Raw genomic sequence first — 16,623 nt, 5'->3', positions numbered from 1 at the left:
CTTCTGATTCACCAGAAAACCAAATATAAAATAACATATATAAATTATTCAAGTAAATATTTGTACAGCACACATATTTCTCATTTAATTCTAAGAGTCTCACTTGGTAAAATGTGGGATTTGTTGGGATTTATACGAGTAAATGTACATTTTATTTTAATTTTCCAGTAATATACAATTTCTATAACTATTAACATTCAACATATAATAAGGCATGTATAGAACAACTTGTAAAATGAAAACAATAAATAAGCAAAAGGAAAAAAGCAAGGGGGGATTAATGACACTAAAGACAAATTAAAAACTACATATAAAAGTCTAATGAAAAATTGATAAAGCTCACAAATTGTTTTTGTCAGAGATCTTCTATTCTTATTTATAAAATGGATAGTTCTGGTCCTCAATGCTGATTGGTCAACAGCCGTGCTTTATTCATGTTAAAGCACAGCACAAACCTCTTAATCAAACTTCTATTTTTATAACTCTGCAGCACCAGGGCTGGACTCAGAATCGAAATCGGCCTGGGATTTTACATAGCAATATGTTTGCATCTGTCCTTTTCTGCATATTGCAATGCCATTTTGTGGTCCGTTCTGCATAACGCGGCGGCTCATTTTGGCTTATTGCGGCCAATTCTGCCCATTTCGTGCCGACCCACCAGCCAGTCCGCCCCTGATCGGCCCCAAAGTGCGGCGGCCCACCAGGAAAATGTCCAGTATGCCAGATTACCAGTCCAGCACCCATAGCTGACAGTTACTGTTGCCAAGCAACATTATATTTACTGCCAGGGACTATATTTTCTGGTGGAAGGATGTCAATTAACGGTTTTACCTACAAAATATAACATTTTAATGAACACTTGTGTCTTTAATTTTTTACTATGTGGTGACGGTTTTATAAAAGCAATAAGGAACGTCCTGCCTAACAACGCCCTTCAACCGTGACTATATTCACAATATAGCATGGCCTCTGGTGCCTTTGCTTAAATAACAACAGAGCTTAACAGTCAACTAGCCTGTTGCGACAGAAAGTCACCGTTTGCGGAACCCATACAAATGAATGGGAAGAGCTGTAAACTGACATCTAGTTGTTGCAGAAATGTCTTCTCTTATAAAACAACCATTTTATCGTAGTAAACTCCACAAAAGGATTGTTCAGCAGTGTAAAACATGTTAGAGATTAGCGGACAGGAGGTCAATTCACTAAGTGATGGGCTGTTGCACACAAAAGCAGTTTATTCAGCACAATGAAGCATCTCTGTCCTCCATAGAAATTAAAAAAAAAAAAAAAAAACGGCCTCTTGTCTCCTCGTCAGCGTACCGGCCAAATAATGTCTATAGGACATTGCTATGCTGACATTATAGGTTACGCATGGTAAAAGGGCTCAGGTTTCTGTTTGTACAAAATATTTTCAGACAGGCATGTATGTTGACACCTTTTGAGGTCAAGTGCGTTCCGATTCCTGCACTGCCATCTAGCGGATGGATGAGATGTGTCTGAAATATGTGTCGAACCCAAACCCAAATCTTAAATTTTAAATATTTCAAGTTCATTTTCTGGTCTAGTGTTGTTATTTAGATACCTGGTATTTTATATCAGCAGCTTACCCACGAGACAGGATTTAAATGTAAAACGAGGCTAAACTGTAAATGTGAAACTAACAAAATATCAATTAGACTATTTCCTCGCCAGGGGGCGCTCCAATCATAAGCACCCCCGATACATGTCTGCAAGGCCACACGCCTTTAGGGAACATTTGGATGATCCCGTCTTTCTAATGATAGCTCGGTCATGTCTGCACCTGCCATGGGGACCAGCAAAACAACGCACGGTGATTCGAGTATCAAGAAGAAAAGGGGACCCGGAACTCTGGCCACCGCATATCTGGTCATCTACAACGTGGTTATGACAGCAGGGTATAATGAAAATAAAATGCGCTTCCGTGCACTTTGTTTAAGCGTGTGACAGCAAGAATGAATGGTTGCATTTTAGGCAGCATGCTCATATTGCGTGTTACCTTTCTTTTGATTTTAAAGCGACATGGTTGAACATTGATTGTTGTGTTTCGAAACGATTCTACGGTGCAATGCTATGTAATCAAATCCTGTTGAACACACCGCTGACTTGCGAACATTGGTTACACGGATCTCTTTTATATAGTTATTCTTGGCTGTTTCTTTAGATGGCTTGTTAGAAAATGTGTTACTCAACATACATAGTGTTGTGATTAGACGTTTTATGAGGGTCAACTGAATTTAAGTGCACCTTGCTCACTCATTCTCCTCATTACGTTCATAACTGTTGCACGAAATTGATGTCCGATACGCGAATGAATAGTTCTTCTCTACCGGTTCTTTTAAGTGATTTGGTCGTACCGGTTCATTTGTAAATCATTAGACTATAAATAAGTATTTTTGGTGTAAAACTCCCTGAATGCTGGAATCATAAATGTCTCAACTTCTGAGGTAATATTTATCTAACTTGTAAATTAAAAAAGTGGCACATCCGGATTTGACACAAAATTATTTAACTACAAATGTGTCACGGAAGAAACGCCTCAAATTATTCGGCGAATTGATTTGTAACCGGTTCTTTGAACCAAACTGATTCGCTAAAATGAATTGGACCTCTCAAAAGAGAATTAAATGAATTCCGTACACGTAAATCTAAGTCGATAGCATTTGTGGCATAATATTGATTACCACAAAAACACATTTAGACCTGCCCCTTATTTTCTTAATCAAACAAATCTGGGTTCCACTTACAATTAATTGAATGGGGGCCCAAAATGTAAACGTTAAAATACGTTTCTAAAGTATAGCCACAATACATAAACAATATGCATGTTAACATGATTTTAGTTTAATAAAATCACTCACTAAACCTTTCTGTGTAAAGTTATAGACAATTTTACTAAGTTGCCATGACGATGTAATGTCAACAAACCCTATAATGACTGTAAAAATTATGATATAAACAATTTTACAGCTCTATTACAATATTTCTTCTCTTAAAATTTTTATTAGTTAAGTCATTTTGTAAAATTATAAGCTTCATATTTCTGCCTTTTAAACCCTTCAAAAATTGGCCCCATTTACTTATATTTTAAGTGTCTCTATGTAACCTCCATTTTTGTTTCTTTTTTTAAAGTTTAGGACAGACAAGTCGAAATGTATCAAAATTATGCCACAAATGCTGTCGATTGAGCTTAATATGTATTGAACCTAGAATATTACTTAAAAATCAAACAGGGTTTGCAACATTCTTGTACTTTTATTTTTACTACAGTGAGGAACAGTTTAATGACGCAATTCAGTCAGAAAACACAGCTTATATGATATTTCACAAGGACCTTTATTCTTTCATCATTTACTCACATTTGTGTTGTTACAAACTTGTATGACTTTCTTGGATGGAACACAAACAGAGATATTAGGTAGAATGTTAGCATTAGCCACCCTCTTATTTTTATTGCATCCCTGATAGCACATGTCAGACATCACATCACCCAGCCTTATTTTTGATGTGTGTTTACATCTGGATGATGTAATTGGGTTGTTTGCTCTTCTGCAATACGTCTATAAGATGTTTCCTCTCGGATGCCAATAGACCAATCATTTGACAACATCACCACTTGCGTCACACACGGAAGTGTTGGCAGAAATCGTCCGCAAACTGTAAACTTTTATCGGATTCCATTGTTGAATTGATTTTGATCAATGATTTTGTGGGTTCTTTTAGACGGATTTGGCTTCAAGCCATCAACACAGCTGGCTGGACTGAGATCATATCAACACTGCTTTGCAGCAAACATATAAAGCGAACATTATTACAGAAATGTTATTAACTCATATAATTATAGTAATTGTATACCTAAGAATATTTGTGTGTTTACGAAGGTTTTGTGTCGTACTTTCTTATAATCATCTAATCTGTCAAATCTAACAAGACAGTCTATCGGGTTTCTGCCAAAACATACTGCACATGCGCTGAAATTTTTTGGCAAATAATGGGATTGGTTTATAAGACATTCAGCAGGTGTCGGATTTTTATGATTTATTTGTAAATCTGGGCCCGTATTCACAAAAAATCTTAAGGCTAAAATTAGCTCCTAATGTGGAAATTTAGGAGCAACTCTTAAAAATTAGGGACGTGTCACTCCTAATTCTAGGACTCGTAGTGATCGAAGAGTAATTCATGAAGCTTTTTAATACTCAAATTAGCTCCTAAACCCATGACAGCTTAGAAGTTCTCCTGAGGACTTCTAACTCCTTAAGATTGACTTACAAATTATCTGAAGCATGCTGCTGTAATCAATCCACATTAAAACCAGTATATTAGAATATTATTATGACATTGACCATTTAGTAAGGTATCTCCTGAATCACAATTGAGTTCATGTATTTTAATGTAATAATATTATAAATATTCTAATGTTGACATTGACCTTTAAAAAAGGTATCTCCTGAATCGTAAGGGTGTTCTCATACTAAGTATTGTAAACTTAGAGATGCAGGAACCTCTCCCACAAACTGAAAAAACCCAATTACACCAGAGATAAAGGTAACTCGAGATAACTCGGCGCTCCCTGGACATATCTAAATAAAACTGTGTTGTGCAGATGAATTGGGAATTTATGTAATTCGTCAGCAGATTAAACTATCAAACTACAGTGTATATAATATGTCCTGTCCAGACCCCACATCGTCTGGCAATTCAAAGTGTATTCTTTGAGAAGAAGAAAAAGGGAGCATTCACAGGGAATATCGGCAATCGCGGGGTGGTGTTTTGATGTTGTTGACGGGATGCACGCTCGTTTTATTACATCAACACAGGATGAAGAAATGTTCGTCAACCGAATGTGAACGTGACATCATCCATAGCAATGAGGTCAACACTGCCTTACTATTATCTTAAGATTTCCTTACTAAAACTTGCTCTTAGCAGTTTTGTGAATAGGTTTTAAGTAAATTATTATGACAGAATTGTCATATTTGGGTAAACTAACCCCTCAACTATATAATACAAATTTGTCCATTAATGTACTGGGTGCATTATTGCGAAAACTATATGGTGGAACTTAATGTTAATTGTCTTGAGGAAAAGATTGCATTCACCAACTCTTGACTCTATGGATATACTGTACCAATAAATGTGCTGGATGCTGTATTTGAATTAGACTGTTACATGCCACTCCTTCCCGTTAACCACTGTGTAGTAAGAGATTTGCATGCAGTTCCACATTTGTGTGCAAAGCAGAAATGTTTTCCTCCTCCAAAGCAAGTGAAAGTGGCACTACAAAGTTGTTGTTTTTTTTCTAGATGGCTGGTCATTGCTGTTGGTCTCGTTCGAGCATACCTTGCCAGAGGTAGTTACCATGGTCTTTATTACTCGATAGAGAAGCCCCTAAAATTCTTTCAGACTTGTGCACTTCTGGAGGTGAGTGGATTGCATACAATGTTAATTTTAATGAATTGATAAATAACAATTTGGCTTTTATTTTTTTTTTTTAAACAATTTAGCAACTATTGCTTAAGGATGAATTATTCTTCTGTAGTTTGGTATCATACCATCTATTAAAGGTGTCATGACATACAAATTTAAAAAATCTATCTATTTTTTAAATTTGGTCCACTTATAATATTATTAGTATTTTGTTGTACCAACACAGTCATAATTTAGTTATATGTGATCATTTTCCACCCGGTCTTTTGCCCTCTATCTGATATGTTGTGTTCTGGCCTCAGTGTCTCCTTAAAAAGTCTATGTAAACACCCACTGTTATAATTGGCTAACATTGTCTAGCCCCTCGAATGCAGCCATATATATTTGAACCTCAGTCGAAAGAGGATGAACAAGCTCTACAACAATAAAAAATACTAAATTTAGGTTTTACGCAATGCACCCCCAACACATTGCATCTGAATGTATCAAACTCTATTTACTCAATCACAGCAGCACCATAAAATATAAAAATCAAACAGTCATGACCTAAGAAACATTCATGAATGGAACTGGTTACTTATGGTTTGTGATCGGGTCCAATAGTGTTTTTAACTGCCCCATCTTTCAATAACAATTCCATTGCAAAGGTTGAATCATATTGTGACTGGTTCACAAACAATCCACAGTGATATGAGCCGAAAACACATGTAGTACACAGAAATGAGCCTAACGTACACGTAATACGCGCTGAAATGAGCCTAACGCACATGTAAAACGCTGGAATGAGCCGAACACATACAATACATGCTGAAATGTGCATAACAACAAACAATCTAATGCACAGAGAAACATGCCGCACACATATATAATCTTGCACGATGCGATCAGGAACATTTAGTTAAATTTCAGTCATTGTTACCTGATGTTAGGATGCTTCAACAGAGGCAGAATGGAATGCAATGGAATGGAGCAGAACAGCCACATTTTAAAAGTTGAGATTGTACCACTCGTAAAATGTGGCACACATCACCTGAAATGCATCAATATGGTTAAAGACCTCCATCTAGTACGTTTACATAGACTGACAATTGAAAATGGCACAGATGGGTGAAAAAATGCTTTCAGGACGCATTTATACTCTTAAAATGAGACCACCGTTTTGTGTCTTGCTGTTTTGAGCTAGAACTTGAAATTGCATCTTTTAAAAGCAGTATGAGATGCATGATAATGGTCAAAGTAGTTCGTCTATTGCATGATTATGTAGAAAAACATTTAAAAATAGTCTAGATGGGTACATTAAGGTGTCCTGTGTAAGTCCCCTGTGGTGTAGAGAAATAGTAGGCCCATCTTGTTCTTTCCTCTACACATTTCTGACTGAGCACCATTGGGCGGCCCAGGGGTGCCATGATGTACAGTAAAAGTAGCTGTTGATGTCTTGCTGTAGATGCAGTTATGTGCTGATGCATTCATCTGTGTAATGTCCAAAAAATCCAAATTTGCTCTTTTGCAACTTGGTGTAAATAAATACTATTTTTGGATTGAGAAGGAATTTTGGACATGATTTTTTTAATAGTGCAATGAACTCTTGAACACGTCAAAAGATCAAAGACAAATGTCCATGTCATGACTCCTTTAAGACACAGAATACATGGACTCAAACTTGTGTGATTTTCATAATGTCTAGCTACAGATCAGAAGTGGTATTACAATGATGTTGTCCAGTATTGTTTAGGGGTGGGCGATAAAAGCTAAATGTTATCAGAATATTGTATAAAATTTTGGTTGATGGCAATGTGTATCATTGGTCTGTCTTGAAAGACGTATTATTGCTAAAACTCTATAGAGAATATGAATGGCATTTAAAATATGTAATTCTCTTTCCCTGCAGAGTGTTTGTATATGATTATTGTATGTTAAGAAATCATTATTTCCTGAGTGCACCCCATTGTTCTTTGCTCTCTTGACAGATATTGCATTGTGCTGTGGGTAAGTACACCCTGCTGCTAATAACAGTCTCTGACATAATGCTATACTATAAATATATAGTCTTGTATAGTCAGATTGTCTATACAAGTGAGGCTTTAAACTCAGCAATGCAGTTGCCAGAAAGGTTGCTGCTTTCTCTGCCAGTCGGCCAGTGATAATGTGATAGTTCACAGTCCATACCTCATTATCTGGGGCTTAAAGCTTACTGTGACCTTTCCCAGAGCAAACAACAAGCACTCCTGCAGCAGTCTCTGTTTCATTCTTGACCTTTAAATTATTGCAGTTGTACTCTTGCAATATAAATGATAATATTATAATGGGTAAATGCATAAATTATTATTATTGCATACATTTTATTATTATAATGATTAATTTCTGTCTTCCTTTTATATCTATGTATGTTCTCTATCATAATCTAAGTATAGTATAATATCACATGTATTGGCTCCGTTGTGCCCCACGAAAATAAATGTAAATACTTCAAGTATGGGATATAAATCCCTTCAAAAATATTGCGGTCATGGATCCAAAAATAATAAGTGTGAATCGAAATAATAAGCGGGAAAAAAATAATAATACGCACAGTTAAAAAAATAATAGGTGCAAAAATAAAAAGTGCAGATCAAAATAACAATCATGAATTTAAAATATATAAACAGAAATTTTGCCAAAACAACAACAGAAATAAAAGGAAAGTCATCAGAATTGCAAACAAAATCATGTTTTCCTTTTTCCAGGTTTTTTTTTGTTCAATTTTGCTCATATTTAATTTTTTTGTAGGCTTACACTGTATTATTCTTTGCTTTTGTTTCCAAGTTCTGTGCTTGTTTTTCCAAAACTTTCATGTAAATCAGGGGGCGTTTTGCATCCCCATTGATCCACTAGTTCTTGATTGACAGCTCCACCTCTAGCCAATCATTCGAAGAGGGGAGCTGACGTTTCTCCAATGCAACTCCCGACGGCTGCTGAATGCACAGAACTTGGAAACAAAAGCAAATAAAAATACAGCGCAAGTGTAAAAATGAAAATATTAGCAAAACTGTCAGAGAGCACAAAAAACAATAATGTAACCAAGGAAAACATGACTTTGTTTACAATTCTGATGACTTTGCTTTCATTTTTTTATTAAATTTTAATATTTTTGTTTTGCAGCATATTTTAAATGTTTATATATTTTGATTCATGCTTGTTATCTGCACTTATTATTTTGATCATCGCTTTTAATTTATTTTTGCAATTAATATTTTGATTCACCCATATTATTTTTGGATCCGTGACCGCGATACATTTGATGCGATTTTGATCCCATATTCAAGGCTTAATTATGATGTACATTGTGTTCGGAAAGTATTCACAGCGCTTCACTTTTTCCACATTTTGTTATGTTACAGCCTTATTCCAAAATTGATTAAATTCATTATTTTCCTCAAAATTCTACAAACAATACACCATAATGACAACATGAAAGAAGTTTGTTTAAAATCTTTGCAAATTTATCACATGTACATAAGTATTCACAGCCTTTGCTCAATACTTTGTTGAAGCAACTTTGGCACCAATTACAGCCTCAAGTCTTTTTGTGTATGATGCTAAAAGCTTAGCACACCTATTTTTGGGCAGTTTCTCCCATTCTTCTTTGCAGGACCTCTCAAGCTCCATCAGGTTGGATGGGAAGCGTCGGTGCTTAGCCATTTTTAGATCTCTCCAGAGATGTTCAAGTCTGGGCTCTGGCTGGGCCACTCAAGGACATTCACAAGTTGTCACATAGCCACTCCTTTGTTATCTTGGCTGTGTGCTTAGGGTCGTTGTCCTGTTGGAAGATGAACCTTCACCCCAGTCTGAGGTCCAGAGTGCTCTGGAGCAGGTTTTCATCAAGGATGTCTCTGTACATTGCTGCATTCATCTTTCACTCGATCCTGACTAGTCTCCCAGTTCCTGCCACTGAAAAACATCCTCGCAGCATGATACTGCCACCACCATGCTTCACTGTAGGGATGGTATTGGCCAGGTGATGAGCGGTGCCTGGTTTACTCCAGACATGACGCTTGCCATTCAAGCCAAAGAGTTCAATCTTTGATTCATCAGACCAGATAATTTTGTTCCTCATGGTTTGAGAGTCCTTCAGGTGCCTTTTGGCAAACTGCATGTGGGCTGTCATGTGCCTTTTACTGAGGAGTGGCTTTCGTCTGGCCACTCTACCATACATGCCTGATTGGTGGAGTGCTGCTGAGATGGTTGTTCTTCTGGAAGATTCTCCTCTCTCCACAGAGAAATGCTGGAGCTCTTTCATGAGCTCATTTCATGGCTTGGTTTGTGCTCTGACATGCACTGTTAACTGTGGGACCTTATATAGACAGGTGTGTGCCTTTCCAAATTCTGTCCAATCAACTGAATTTACCACAGGTGGACTCCAGTCAATTTGTAGAAATATCTCAAGGATGATCAGTGGGAACAGGATGCTCAATTTTGAGTGTCATGGCAAAGGCTGTGAATACTTATGTACATGTGATTTTGTTTTTTTTAATTAATTTTGAAAATAATTAATTTAATCCATTTTGGAATAAGGCTGTAACATAACAAAATGTGGAAAAAGTGAAGCGCTGTGAATACTTTCCAGATACACTGTATATGTAATCTGAAATTTTATTAAAGCTTATTGCTCAGTTTAGAACGCATTGCAATAAAATGTTGTATGTTTTGTGAAGGAATTGTTCCCTCCTCTGTGGTCCTAACTGGGTTCCAAGTGATGTCACGGGTGTTCCTTACCTGGGCAGTCACGCACAGCGTTAGAGAAGTAAGTTTATTGTGTTACTTGCTCAAGTGTCCTTTGAAAAGTTAAATGCAGTAAAGAATAATATAAAATCTGTAATGATACAAATTTTCTCTTTATCATTAATGTTTCCTCCTGTGCCATATTGATTAATATTTCCATGTTTGTCTCATTGGCTCATTAGGCAAAAAGTCAACCAGGCAAAATCTTTGTACATACTACTGCCATCTAGTGGCTAAAAGAAGATCCTACATAAATACAATTTTAGTGTAAAGAAAACATTGTTATTCGTTGCTTTCACCAGATCTTTGAAACTAAGAATCAGGTTTTCATTGTCTATCCCAGAGAAAGACGTCTATGCTGAAAGTGTAGGTCTGTAAGTTATTCCTACAAGAAACCTGCTTGAATCAAAACTGGAGAATAATACTAATATGTATAATTTAGCCATTTATGCCTGCAAGAATGTTTCTGTCGCTAGTAATAACCTCTCAAGCTTGTGTGTGTACTAGAAACAATGTTGTAGTCTTTGACAGGTGTGTATGTGGTTTGAAAATGTTCTGATGTTCTCCGTAGTCTATCTTTGTGTGGTGTTTCTTAAAGGCCCTGGTATACTTCATACGAAACCGAGGAACGAAAAGGTGTGACGCTATTTTGAACAAAATCTAGCCAAAATGAAGGTGTTTGAGTTCGTTTCGGTGGTTTGTATCAGCGTAAACTTTCAGGAAATCTTTGTACCGGCTGCTAAAAACCTTACTGCCATTGGTCCACATCCACCTATTCGACAGCCCATTCTGGTTACATTGGTCAGTCAGTTAAGATGAGTCAACATGAACACAGTTAATATCAAGCTGGTGCAAATGTACCTACATCTATACAATCATTCATTTGGAGACATTTCCAAGAACTTGTGATGGCATTTTCGGTCAGTCTGTTGTTTGAACGATTAGTCGACTAGTCAGTGTTAAGGATAATGATGTATAATTAGGCTCACGGGACCCCGATCACAAACGTTTTAGTGGGAAATATAGACACCAAGTGCAGCACTTCAACATGGAACTTAATGGATATTCAATATGCTAAATAACTGTAAAATATTATTTCATAAAACAAAGAAATAATAATGGCTCCAATAAAGCACAGTACAAAACTGCATCCTGAATGCAGAATGACACGCTTCAATTTTAACAGAGAGCTTGCGAGTCTCAGGGTGATCCTCAAAAGCACAGAACTGCAAAATAACATTTTAATGTCACATTAGTCAAGGTTTTAAATGTAGTTTTGTGCATCCTTGTATTGAAATGCTCTTCTAAATACCTTCCCCAGCGGTGTGGCCGGTGTCAGAATGTTTGCAAACAGTATACCGTTACTCAGCTGTTTGAACTTTTTTTGGGCTCTAAACAAAGATTGAAGAAGAACTTTGCCGTGAATACACCGGGGCCTTAAGTGAATTGCAAAGGAAAAGTAGCAGAAATAACTGCATGATTCTCGATTAAATTTTCCTCAACAAAACCGGCATGCTGTGGAATTGTATCTTTATTCCTATATGACTTAAATTTCCTCTTATCTTAGGTCCAAAGTGAAGACAGTGTCCTGCTCTTTGTGGTAGCCTGGACCGTCACAGAGATCATCCGTTACTCTTTTTACACATTTAGCCTGCTCAACCATCTGCCTTACCTCATCAAATGGGCAAGGTAAAGATTTTCAGTTTCCATCCACGGTCTTCTTTTGGTAGAAACATGTGTTTTACATATGATTTAGATCAGTGGTTCACAACTGGTTTTGAAAATCCAGATTTTACCTAGGTCTTTCGCAATTATTAAATAATTGTCTGATTGCGGTTATTTTATCTAACAGCAGTAATTTGAGGTAACGTGATTATTGTGAACATCAAATTCCAATCACATTTTACTGTCCAAATAAAGAAGCGAACATGCCATAAACGTTTGTCTCTTTTTCTGATATTATTGCATTTGAGCACTCGACGGAATTATATGAACTCGACCGATGCAGACCACATCTAGTGCAACTCCTAAAGAGCGCGTGAAGATAACCGCCCCTGACATGCTCTGATGCGGCGTCTTAGATTCTCACCAAACTCTCGTGAAAATATAAACAAGGATTTTGTTAGTGGATGCAAAGTGCTCCGGTTTCACTTTCATTGAAAGACTGTCTAATGCAAGGGTCGGCAACCTTTTTGACATGGAGTGCCATTTTTTTTATTTTCCTGGTCCATGGCTGTGCCTTATTTGATTACTGAATATGGCATATTCCAGGGCGATAATGCACATATGTAATCATGAAAGCCCTATACAGACAATTACTCACCATAATCGTGAAAGCTCTAAAACAGACAATTTATCGCCATAATTGTAGAAGCTCTAAAACAGACAATTTATCGCCATTATTGCAGAAGCTCTAAAAAAGACAATTTATCGCCATAATTGTAGAACCTCTAAAACAGACAATTTATCGCCATTATTGCAGAAGCTTTAAAACAGACAATTTTTGCCACAGTCACGAAAGCTCTAAAACAGACAATTAATCTTCATAATTGCATTTATTTGTATGCCCATTAATTGTGAGCTAAATTCCATAATCGTGACTGTCCAATGCCACAATACGGTATAAAGATTGTTTATGGTAAAATAGTAAGTTTAAGAGGAACTTATTAAATGATAAAATACTTCTAAACAGCAAAAGATATGAGAAGAATTCTCTCTTCCATTTTAAAGTAAAAAAAAGGAATGATTATATGGTTAGTTGCATTTAACGTTGTTTTTCCCCTGTTGTCCGCAGCTATCAGAACAGTGACCTGTGACCCACCAATTGAGAACCACTGATTTAATCTAGTCATAGAGGGGTTTTTGTATGGACCATTTCCACTCATGTACCCCAATCCTAATTGTAAAGATGAAATGATAGTGCTTACAATCTTGTAAACCTTCACAGGTACACATTTTTTATTGTGCTGTACCCCATGGGTGTGGCTGGAGAACTTCTGACGATCTACGCTGCACTGCCATACGTGCAGAAAACCGGGCTCTACTCGATCACCTTGCCTAACAAGTACAACTTCTCCTTCGACTACTACACCTTCCTCATCCTCATCATGATCTCCTACATCCCCTGTACGTTCCTAAACAATCAAAGATTTCCTTCAGAAGTGTTTCATATTTTCTTAAAATATTTTATATAGTCTATATGTTAATGATCCCATTCCTCAGTTGAACTTGTATAGCTGTAAATGTTCATAAAGCTTGAAGCTCATTCTTGTCCAATGAATGAGCAGCTCTGTTCCTGTTAGTAAGTGTCTTTGTCTGTGTTTCTTAGTATTCCCTCAGCTTTACTTCCACATGATGCGCCAGAGGAAGAAAGTTCTGGGACACGTGGATGAGTACAGCAAAGTGGAATAACTCCACACACAGCAGGCTGATTGCACAGAGAAGGGAAAAACGAGGATAACCTTTAAAAGCCACACTTCACAGATTTTAAAAACCAGAAGAAAAAGCTTTCTGAAGATGATTGCTAACGATACTGCTTTGGTTAAGAACTGCTTCAGTTGGTGATCCTGTATCCAAACCAGTGGCTTTTCCTCAGTTTAGAGGGGAATGTTGTTACCATACTAATATTGTACATCAGCTATTGAGTTGAGATTTTCTTCTCTTTTTTTTATTCTAATAGAGAAATACTGACCAAATATTGTAGCAGATACCATTGACAAAGACATCCAGAGAATATCACAAAAAATATCACATAACTACTACTGGTGTCTTCAGCCAGAAGGGAAATATCTCATACTCTTTCTGTGTACTGTGCTCTGTACACTATATTCCATTTTAATCTACTGACTTGAATATATCTATGTTTCAGACAGTTCATTCCTTTCCTTTATATTTCAGTATGTGGATTTTGTTTAACATAGAACACTTTGGGTGATTCATAAATCAAACTATATGGCATTTTCCCCACCTTTTGATTTCCACATCTAATGATCATGATTACTGTTTGTGTTTTCTTTCTTTGTTTTGTGCTGTGTTTCTTAAATGGTCGATAAAGATCATTGTTAATTCTTTGAACCATTGTTTGTTGGTGGTGTTGTTCAGTATTGGGTATATATTGCTGGTTTGTGGCTGTTTGTTCAGAAAAGAGGTGTATTACCCAAAGCGATTGGCTGAGTTGATGGGTCGGACCCAACAGTTAGTGCTACTAATGTACTGGATGTGCATTTGTCATAGGAGATTACAGCTGACACAATTGGAGCTTTACTGCTGTTAATGTGGAAGTGTTTGACTGGAAAAGGGCTACAGGAGCACATGCCAAGTGGAAGCGAACACAGGCCTCGACTCCAGGGCCAATTGGATTTGAGTGCCTCCAGTCATGCTTTTTCAATAAGTCAAATCTAATAATGTGCAGAGAAGTCTCGGAATAAAGACTAACTTAACACTTCATTGCCCGTCTGCCTAATTGCCAACAGCATCAGAATAAGCCAACTCCATCCTCCCATTGAAACACATGCAAATGATTTCTCTTCTGTTTAAGTGCGAGCCACATTATTGCAAAAATTGCCTCATCGGGCCGATTTATGACAAGATTAGCATGGGATTCTTGTGAAAGGCTGAAGTACAACTATAAATGCATGTAGAAGTGGTGGGGCAATACATTGGATATTAGTAGCATGAGCCATAAAATGCCATAAAAAATGTTGAGCTTTTGATACATTTCAATTTTGCATGGGACCAGCAAACTTTGTTTGAATAGTAATACAATGAGATATATATATATATATATGTATGTATGTATGTGTATATATATATATATATATATATATATATATATATATATATATATATATATTTTACAATAAACCATAACTTGGGAAGCAAAACTACTTTTGTGTGTCAGATATGTGCTTATGAGACTTAATTCATGTTTTTACTCCAATGTAAGTATTTAAACTGGAGTGCAACTGGAAGTATTGTCTCTTAAATGTTCCAAGCTCTCTTTGTGCCTATGTTTACAATAACACACCTATTCAATTTTCCCTAAAAGAGCGAAGTAATGAGGGTTCATATTGCACTTTTGGTTACCACATTCATCCATCCTTCACATGATGGCAGTAGAGATCTATTCCAGACTCCTAACATTTAAGTCTGTAACCACAGATATCTTTAAAGTGCTCTTGTTTCCTGTTTAGAAGTTCATAAAGCTGAATGCATAGAATTCATGTGGAGAAAAAACTGCTTCCTTGTGATTGTCACATTTAGTTTAACACCCTGTGTGACATATTACATATGCACTGTTTGAGCTCTCATTTACACTACTCACAGATTAGATTAAATCTTATTCCACAGTCTTTATGTCAGATTTTAGGGATGGTTAACTGATCCTCAAATATATTCCAATTCAACTGTTATTTTTTTTAAAGCCTCCAGTGCGTTCAGTAGAGTGATCAACATTAAAGGAGGACAAAATAGCTTAAAGGCAATTTCCCTTAAGGTTTATATCTCCGCATCTCATCTGGTGTAGGGATGGGAGTCATGAGACCTATGAAAAAAAAACTAAAAAACAAGGAGGCATGACTGCCAAACAAAAAGATCTTTTGTCTTCACAGACTGTCATAGAAATGCTTAATTTTCTTTGGATCGACAACAACCAGGCATGAAAATAGGATCTTGTATATTTGAAATTGAAAATGTACAGGCAATACATTGTCATGATAAACAGTAAAAACAAGGGCCAAAAGGTCATTTCTGCAATGAAATGTCACTAATGTTTTAAGTACAATGTAGGCTGTACTTAAGGTGGTTGCAGTGCTACTAGCTGTACAGCTTTTTTTTTTTTTATCTTAATAAACGTAAAACTATATGAATATTATATCACCTTATGTTAAAGTAATAGTTCACCAAAAATGTTTAATTCTCTCATTATTTACTCACTCTCATGCCATCCCAGATATGTATGACTTTCTTTTTTCTGCTGAGCACAAACAAAGAGTTGTAGAAGAATATCTCAGCTCTGTGGGTCCATACAATGTAAGTGAATTGCAGCCAGAATGTTGAAGGTCCAAATAACATACAAGGCAGCATTAAAGTAATCCATATGACACCATTGGTTTAATCCATGTCTTCTGAAGCAGTGTGAGATGTGAGAGTGTAAAACAGATTAATATTTAAGTCCTTATTTATTATAAATCTCCAATTTCACTTCCACATTCTGCTTTTGTTTTTGGCGTTTTGCATTCTTCAGGCATATTGCCACCTACTTGCCAAGGAGGAGAATTTATAGTAAAAAATAAAAAGGACTTAAATATGAATCTGCTTCTCGCCCACACCTATCATATCACTTCTGAAGTCATTTATATAACCACTGGAGTCTTATGGCTTACTTTTATGCTTTGCATTCCCCTTATGCGCCAGAGAAAC

At 36.5% G+C, this 16,623-nt stretch overlaps 1 protein-coding gene across 1 annotated transcript; it reads left to right on the top strand.

Annotated features, from left to right (window-relative positions):
* The first annotated feature begins 1,720 nt into the window (after positions 1 to 1,720).
* Positions 1,721 to 14,976, top strand: LOC127654945 (very-long-chain (3R)-3-hydroxyacyl-CoA dehydratase 2-like). The gene is made up of 7 exons (XM_052142521.1): positions 1,721 to 1,916; positions 5,322 to 5,439; positions 7,413 to 7,431; positions 10,137 to 10,225; positions 11,771 to 11,892; positions 13,151 to 13,329; positions 13,532 to 14,976. Exons 1-7 carry the CDS (start codon positions 1,792 to 1,794, stop codon positions 13,612 to 13,614), a joined length of 735 nt encoding a protein of 244 aa, XP_051998481.1. The 5' UTR covers positions 1,721 to 1,791; the 3' UTR covers positions 13,615 to 14,976.
* Positions 14,977 to 16,623: the final 1,647 nt, after the last annotated feature.

The sequence above is a fragment of the Xyrauchen texanus genome, chromosome 14 (assembly GCF_025860055.1).
Source record: "Xyrauchen texanus isolate HMW12.3.18 chromosome 14, RBS_HiC_50CHRs, whole genome shotgun sequence".
In the NCBI taxonomy this organism is placed as follows: domain Eukaryota; kingdom Metazoa; phylum Chordata; class Actinopteri; order Cypriniformes; family Catostomidae; genus Xyrauchen; species Xyrauchen texanus.
This window is presented reverse-complemented; position numbering and strand designations above follow the sequence as displayed.

Excerpts from the sequence above, each read along its gene's own strand:
- LOC127654945 (XM_052142521.1), top strand. The coding sequence starts at position 1,792 with ATGTCTGCACCTGCCATGGGGACCAGCAAAACAACGCACGGTGATTCG. Across the intron at positions 1,917-5,321 it reads AACGTGGTTATGACAGCAGG|ATGGCTGGTCATTGCTGTTG; the intron begins GTATAATGAAAA and ends TTTTTTTTCTAG. Across the intron at positions 11,893-13,150 it reads TACCTCATCAAATGGGCAAG|GTACACATTTTTTATTGTGC; the intron begins GTAAAGATTTTC and ends AAACCTTCACAG.